Source organism: Petromyzon marinus, chromosome 55 (genome assembly GCF_048934315.1).
Source record: "Petromyzon marinus isolate PM22_M1 ecotype Great Lakes invasive population chromosome 55, UKy_Petmar_22M1.pri1.0, whole genome shotgun sequence".
Classification (NCBI taxonomy): Eukaryota; Metazoa; Chordata; class Hyperoartia; order Petromyzontiformes; family Petromyzontidae; genus Petromyzon; species Petromyzon marinus.
In genome coordinates this window covers 5,599,156-5,606,566 of record NC_133721.1, presented here as the reverse complement: position 1 = coordinate 5,606,566, position 7,411 = coordinate 5,599,156, and the positions used below count along the sequence as shown (strand labels likewise).

Below are 7,411 nucleotides of genomic sequence, written 5' to 3'. Positions count from 1 at the left end.
CTTCAACAATGTGCAGGCGTAATCGTTTGAAAAAACAATGTTTCTATATAAAAATCATATCTTTGATATTATTTTTTGAGAGGACAAATATGGGGTCCGAATGTAAGTTTTTAATCAATTAGTAAACCCACGTATATGAAGCACTCAATGGTGTTGTTTATGATATCAGTACGAGGTGAAGATAATTAAACTGGATTTTTGTTTGAGGAAAATACAATGATATTCACTTTTTCAGGATTTAAGAGCAATTTTAGTGTTGATAATAATTGATGTTGAATTAAATTAAAATCGTGATGGAGATTTTGTTTGACTTCGTTAGGAGCTTTACCTGATACTAGCATGAGCGTCATCAGCTCAGTCCAGTTTGTTAGATATTTCCCATGCGCACAATGAACCGTGAAAAAGTAGTTTAACTCGTGCTTATTCAGCCCCTGCTGGACAAGATACCCACGAAATGCTGCCAGTTTGGGTAGCAAGAAGCAAAGCTGCATCTGCTCTGTCGCTCCGGCATCATTTCCCGAACATCTGAGTAGCACGGTTGGCTACATATGGTGCGAAAGAAGTTAAAAATACATACCTCATGTAAAGCAGAAAAAAATTTCACCCACCTCCACTTTGGGCTTTCAATGGCCTCATCCCATCACCTCTTTCAATGTTGACTGCATATATTTTTTTGGGGGGTGCTCTTGAGTAACCTGGTTCTGCACAACAGCCACATGACTAATGGATTGCCTGATGCAGGCCTGCTAAGTGTGAAATACAGGTTTGTTTACATTTATTGTGTTTCAAAATACGTTGCAATTGCCATCGATCTGCAGCGCCTCGTATCTTCATTTCTAATGTACAACACACGTCTAACCGGCTAAAGAAAATGTATTTCCAATACTTGTCCCCGAGCATTTTCATTTTCAAAATTCAACAACAGTGAGACCGATTCATTTCAAAGGCACTTTTATTAGAATTGTTCAATCGTTATACTACCAATACATGCGAGCATACGTAAGCAACATCAGAAGTTTAAATTGGGGAGATTCTTTAACACAGAAATTATCAATTTAAGCGGATATAGGTGTATGGTGCTGCTTCTAGGTTACCTCAGCCTAAAATAATTACCCAACAGTGTGTGCAGATGAGCATGTAAAAGATGGTAAACCCTAAAGTGACCATACTGATCCACGTTTATGATGTCTGCGACAAATACATCACATTTTCTCAACATAGAAATTCGCAATTCATTCATATTTGTAGTACGAGTATCTCTCGATTACCTGTAGCAGTAAAAACACGCAAAAGTCTATTTATGGTATTTTTCCAATGAAAATTTTAACTATAATAATTACAATAATATCAGTTCTACCTAACATTCTAGCAAAGCCAGCAGTATGATCAACTGTTATTTAGCTTATGGCTGGACTCTTAAAATTTGGTTTAACTTATGGACGAATCTTTAAAAAACTTTGGGAATAATGTTCTTAGAAGGAATATATGTTGACAGGACTTCATTATTCCTTTCCTTAGCTCTTTGGTGCGAAAAAAGTAGATCAATGCATTTGACATGGGTATAGCAAGGATGCCGAACTGTAAAAAGCACCTTATGTTAAGGACTGTGGGAGTTTTGAGATCTTTGAAGTATCGAGGAATCATTATGGAACCCAAAGTACAAATGAAAAATATCAAGAGCGCCAAGAAGTGTGTCAGCAAAGTGTTCAAACCATGCTTGGTAATCTCAGCTGATCGTTTAATTCGACACTCAATGAAAATCCTTAAGTAGCTGTAGCTAATAAAAATAAGCGGTAATAAAAACAAGAGCACCATTTGCACCGTCCCATATGCATTATTAACCTTGATGTCCGATTCAGCCAATACAACGACGCCCATGTGATCACATAATATCCCCTGGATTTTCCGATTGTCATCGCTGAAGTTTAGCCGCGTGACGAGCAGCGGGAGTATCATGCAAGCCGACGTGGAAATTACCCAAATCAGCACCAAGACTCCGAGCGTCTTTTTGGCTGTGACAATGGTGTGGTAGCGCAGCGGGTGACAGATGGCCACATAACGGTCAAAAGCCATGACCGATAATATCAGCGACTCAAGATTGCCAAACACGTGAACGGAAAATATCTGCACGAGGCAAGACTCGTACAGGATTTTGGTGTCGCCCGTCAGCAGGATTTGCAGCTGCTTGGGCACGGAGCTTGTGCAGGCGACGATGTCGGCCACCGCCATGTTTCCCAGGAACAAGTACATGGGCTTGTGCAGCTCCGGGCACACGAGCACCGCCACGAAGACCAGCAGGTTGGCTACAACTGTGATCGCATAGAGCAGCAGGCAGAGGCCAAAGATGACCATCTGCACTGAGTACGAGGCTTGGAACGTGGAGAGGTAGAACGCCGAGCTGCCGTTCTCCATTGCCGACGCCTAATGACAACTGGTGATGGAATTATATATATTAGAAAGCGCAGATAGCAGAGATGTTTAAAATTAAAGCTATGGGTTTTTTTTATACAATACTTTCAGGTTGCGCATGTTGGGTTAAAGTGTGGGTACTCCTGCCCATTAGTTTGGAAGAGTAGGCCAAATGCCCTCTAGAGTTAAAAGACATCACGGTATACAAGCCTTGTTCAGGTAATGAAGGCAAATTGGAATAAAAACGATTAAATAAAGTGGGGGACGAGAGCAAGCAAAGGATTGGGGTGCTCACGGAAAACTCAATCATTACTGATAAGCAACGGAGCAAGACATGGATGAGAAACAAAGCAAGGAGGTGTTTGCTCGGTATCACAGCGAGATAGAGGAACGCTTGGACTGAATAACGCTTGGAGGAGGGGTCTGTGAGTCCATGGTCCCTTTCTACAGACGTCATGTTCACTGAAAAGATGGATTGATGCAAATTGGCTCAGGTGTAAGAGCTAAATTAATTTCGACATCAGACTGTTAGATTTGAAAACGGCTTGCAAAGTCTTTCATTCAGCAGTGCATGGATCATTCCTAATGATGAGGATTATGCCTAGTAAGGGTGTGTGTACCTCAATTGTATTCAAGTCAATTCACTCACCGTCAGGATTTTGATATGTAGTCTCATGCAGACACTTTGCCAATCCAAATGGTTTTGTCTTCTACTTGCTAAGGCCTCACGGCGTTGAATTTCACAAACCAAAAACATGAAGCGCTTATTCAAATCTGATGACATGGACAATAATGCATTGAACATGCATTTCTCAAAGTGAGTTTCTGGCATTTTCCATAATTAAGCATATTACGAATATTTTTTATAAGTAATATGGTAAATTTCACGTAAAATCAGACGTTGTTTTTGATACGCATTTCCTAGCCATGACACCGCATTTTATTGCAACGTAAAAGCGCAAACTTAATTCCAGAATCTGTAACGTTTAGCTTAGAAGGAGGCGAGCGAGTGTGACACAGAGTGCTAATGAAACACCCGCCCAAGCCCCAGTGTATAAACTCACCGTGGTGCCTAGATGTCCGCAGCAGAGAGCTCAGTGCGCCGCGCGAGAACCCCTCTTTTATACGTTTGGGTATCACGTGTTCAATAACGCTCTCGTGGTTCCGTGGTCACGTGTCTCTCATTACGAACGTTCACATGGAGGCGTTGTGGCCAGGCGACTTCAAATTACAAGGGAATACTCTGCAGTCAGGCGTGGTGGCGCTCAGCCAATTAGGATGAAAATCACTGCGGTTGCCACGGATATTTAACACGATCGAAGGTTGATTAATTAGGCGCACTCTTAGCCGCTGTTTGCATTCCACTGCTGGATGAGGGCCTTTCCCACACCTTGTGAGTCACCGTGGAGTTATTTGACCTCGCTGACCAGCTGGTCAGCACGGGTTGTGGGAGGGCAGAGAGTTTAGGCGTTGAAGCAGACGATTGTACAACCTTGTCTTTTTCTGCACTGCGCTCTGCAGGCAAGGTAGCCCCACCGCAGCCCTTCGCATCTGTTTTGTGTGCGGTGGTCACCCATCCAAGCACTATCCCAAGCTCACCACTGCTTCGTTCGTTTCCAAGAAGTTATGAGTTGGATGCATTCTCGGTTAATTGGTCATAGGCACATTGGGAGTGATTTTGGGGTTTAATCAATGTTTCCAAAATTCAGAATGAATACAGCTATGATTAATGACTGGTTCACACAAATGACCGAATCTGTTTATAAAGTTTTACTTTACATGTTGCGAGTGGCTGTTAAATTCAGCAAAGGGACGATCGTGGTATATGGACGCGTTACAATCTGGAAAACCAAGCCATTCAGTGATAATTCACTTTGCATTCATATGCAACCAAATGCGTTACCCTGAAATGCTATTGATCATAAATCATAATAGTAAAAGAAAGTATTTTTGTTGTTAAATTTTGCTTTGTAAAATTGAGTAATCATTACAACCCTTTGTCAATTCACGGCTGGATGAAATCCTCTTCATGCCACGCAAGTCATGGTGGGTTTTAACCATACTTCACTATTTAAAAAAAAATCACCTGAAATGCACGGGATCTTCTCCAATTCTGGGAAAAGTTAAGCAGGTGTCAGCTTGGAATGTGATGTGATTGTTAATTGTGAAACTCCTTTCTCGTCCCCGTCAAGGTCCCTACCGTGGCTTTCGAAGAGAATTCAGTACAGAAATTGTGGACTCCCATCTCTTTTATCTGTATGGGTTAGAGTGTTGCTCCTTCTGTTGGATATCGAGCCTTTTCCAAAATTAAGATTAACAATAATATTTGCTGTTGTATATAACTTTTTAAGTGAAAAAAATAATTAATAAAACACGTAAGTCAGCCGCAGCAGATGAACCAGATGTCGATCATAAACAGGCCATAAATAAATAAAGAATTAATAAAACTCTCGAGGCGAGGATGTTAACAGCTATCTGCGAAGATCTCCAGATGAACAAGAGTTTGATGTGCCCCCCCAAAAAAGGGTCTCTCAGAGATCAGATCCGCCAAGCCAGACACGAGGACGCCAACGGGTTAAACCATTTTTCTCATTTGCCAATAAAACAACGGTTAAAATTTAAAATGCAATAACCAGAATAAGCTAAAGTTAGCGGTCCTCGCGCTCACTCCAATTTAGACCAGGCCACCAGATACATCAGTGAAGTATTATCCAATTATTAATTCTCTATCAAATGATTGTCACCTTTAATACTTTTACTGTTAAATCACAAGATTGGGTACAGAAATACCGAGTCACGTCAAAGGTTATCGAGAAGGAATGAGGCGAGAAAGCAAACTTAGGAATAAGTAACCAATATTCCAAGAAACCCCGACCACCTTCGTCTCTCCCCGCAGCACGTGATAAGACACAGAATGACGAAAAAAAATAAACTAAGTAAGAGCCAAGGTAACGGGGTGGATCAAATTGGTTGAATATGGAATCGAAATGATATTTGAGCGATGTCAACTCAAAGTATAGAGAGAAAGAGATCCCGTCCGCCTTTGTATCTCCCGCAGAGCACGAGGAAGGAATTTCACACCCTAGTGAGGAAAGCTTGTTGTTACGAAGAGGGTCGCCCCCTCCACCCCCCGGGGTTGTATAACACATGGCTTGACGAACACACACACGAACACACACACACGAATGCACACACACACAGAGCACGCCCCCTCCTCCTCTTCACTGCGCAGAGCGGGGAATGTTTTTGAATATAACGGCTGAGCGTCAAGTCAGTCAAGACCAGCAGCGATTCAAGACATCGACAAGACACGAGCAGTCGCAGCGAGCGACTGGCTCCAAGGAGCACGATCCTCGCTGAGTAGCGAGGATCGCTGAGTCGCGATGTATCAACGAGCGTAGTTCAGAGCCGAAAGGCAAAGTATCACTCCAAACTTTATTCCAACATCAAGTGCCAGCCATCCAGCAGCGGAAAAGCAGAGCGTCCAGCGCCAACAAACACAAGAGTTTCTGCAATGAGCGGCCAAGCGTTGTGCCGACTCAGCTACTACAGCAGTGAAGCCGGCTGTCAACGAATCAGCTGAGAGCGCTCGGGCATCTCAACAGAAAGAGCGTGCAGCAGCCATCCAGCAGCGGAAAAGGCTTTTGCCAGCCGCCAACAAAGTGTCAGCATCTCCATAGAGAGAGCGCGTGCGATGTGGCATCTTCAAGGAGAAAGAGAGCCTGCTTTCAGCAACCAGCGACCAAGCGTGTGCCGACTCGACTCATTCAGCAGAAGAAAAAGCTTGGCCAGCTGCCAAGCAAGAGCGCGCAGCTACTATAGCAGTGGAGAGAACTGCTGTCAGTGAACCAGCACGGGCGCATTCGCGCATCTTCAAGGAGAGGCAGCGCTCGCTACTTTGCGCTACCGTGCGACACCAGCGCTGAGAGCGTTCGGGCAGCACCAGGAGAGGGCAGCGGGCCCGCACTCAACATCCATCATCGCGCGACGACGGCGAGCGTCGTGCCAACTCTTCCAGCCAGCAGTGGACCGAAACTGTGGGAGCCTGTTCGTATGCCCCACCCCCTCCCCCACACTCTCCCCCTCACACCCCCCACCGCTCCGCAGTGAACAAACATATTTTTGACAAGGAATGTCAACCTAGGCGTTTGCGTAACGCAAGGAAATCAACAACCCTCGCACATTAACCCACACAAGAAGATTCATGATAAGTGCGTCAAAAATTAGCTGATAACGGAAAACATTTTAATCGAGAATCGTGAATACGGTCACTTTGGAGTATTTTAGTCGGTCGTCTTTAATGGCATAATCTTGTTTATGAATCAATGAATGAACATCGCCCGTGGAACTGTGCTGACGATTTCAAGCATAATAATTTTGCATTTCAGAATGTGTTAAAGATTGGATACGAATCAATGACTGAGTACAGTATTGTGTAACAAATTCAAGTATACGATTTTGCATATTATAGAGTTAAGGGTTTGATAGAATAGTTATGCATGTTTAATCTCTCTCTCAACAACCGATTGATAGTGTTATGCGTCGGGAATTAACCACAGGTGCCGTTATCGAGGTGAAACAACGCAATCGTGATGGTTACCGTGTTAATGCTGTGTTGAAATTCCGAGATTGAGAGTTCTTATATTGTCAAAAAAATTTAAGTTTAGCTAGAAAATAAAATTGATTAAAGTAGAAGGTTGTGTGTGATTCTTTCCGTGATTCTGCATAATAATTGATCTGCGATTGAGATCTGAACTCTGGGGACCTATCATAAGCACACTAATCCATAATATAATCAATAAACGTTAAATCGAAGATAATCGTATCCTTATTGATAATACGGAGTTAAACAACGAAGCCATGTTCTCTCTCATTCACGTTCACAACACCTAATCACCTGCATAATTTACGATTAATTGCGTTATTCCAATTAATAACCAACCCTCGTCACCGAGGCTGGACCCTAATCATCATAACGACCTGGATTATCATAACCACAGCC

General features: G+C 43.1%; 1 protein-coding gene across 7 annotated transcripts; it reads right to left on the bottom strand.

Moving 5' to 3' along the window:
* Positions 1-934: 934 nt before the first annotated feature.
* Positions 935-3,576, bottom strand: LOC116954604 (olfactory receptor 51E1-like). Of its 7 annotated transcripts, none has more exons than XM_032975256.2 (3): positions 3,474-3,576; positions 3,059-3,133; positions 935-2,431 (listed from the first exon to the last, which is right to left on the bottom strand). In XM_032975256.2, the coding sequence occupies exon 3, from the start codon at positions 2,410-2,412 to the stop codon at positions 1,429-1,431; it is 984 nt and encodes a 327-aa protein (XP_032831147.2). In that variant the 5' UTR covers positions 2,413-2,431; positions 3,059-3,133; positions 3,474-3,576; the 3' UTR covers positions 935-1,428. The 7 variants fall into 7 exon arrangements, with proteins under 7 accessions (XP_032831147.2, XP_032831151.2, XP_032831148.2 ...); XM_032975260.2 differs by having other exon boundaries at positions 935-2,309; positions 3,474-3,575; XM_032975257.2 differs by having other exon boundaries at positions 3,059-3,183; positions 3,474-3,573.
* Between the last annotated feature and the right edge of the window lie 3,835 nt (positions 3,577-7,411).

What these genes read in the sequence shown, in the direction of transcription:
- LOC116954604 (XM_032975256.2), bottom strand. Translation starts at nt 2,412, where the DNA reads ATGGAGAACGGCAGCTCGGCGTTCTACCTCTCCACGTTCCAAGCCTCG.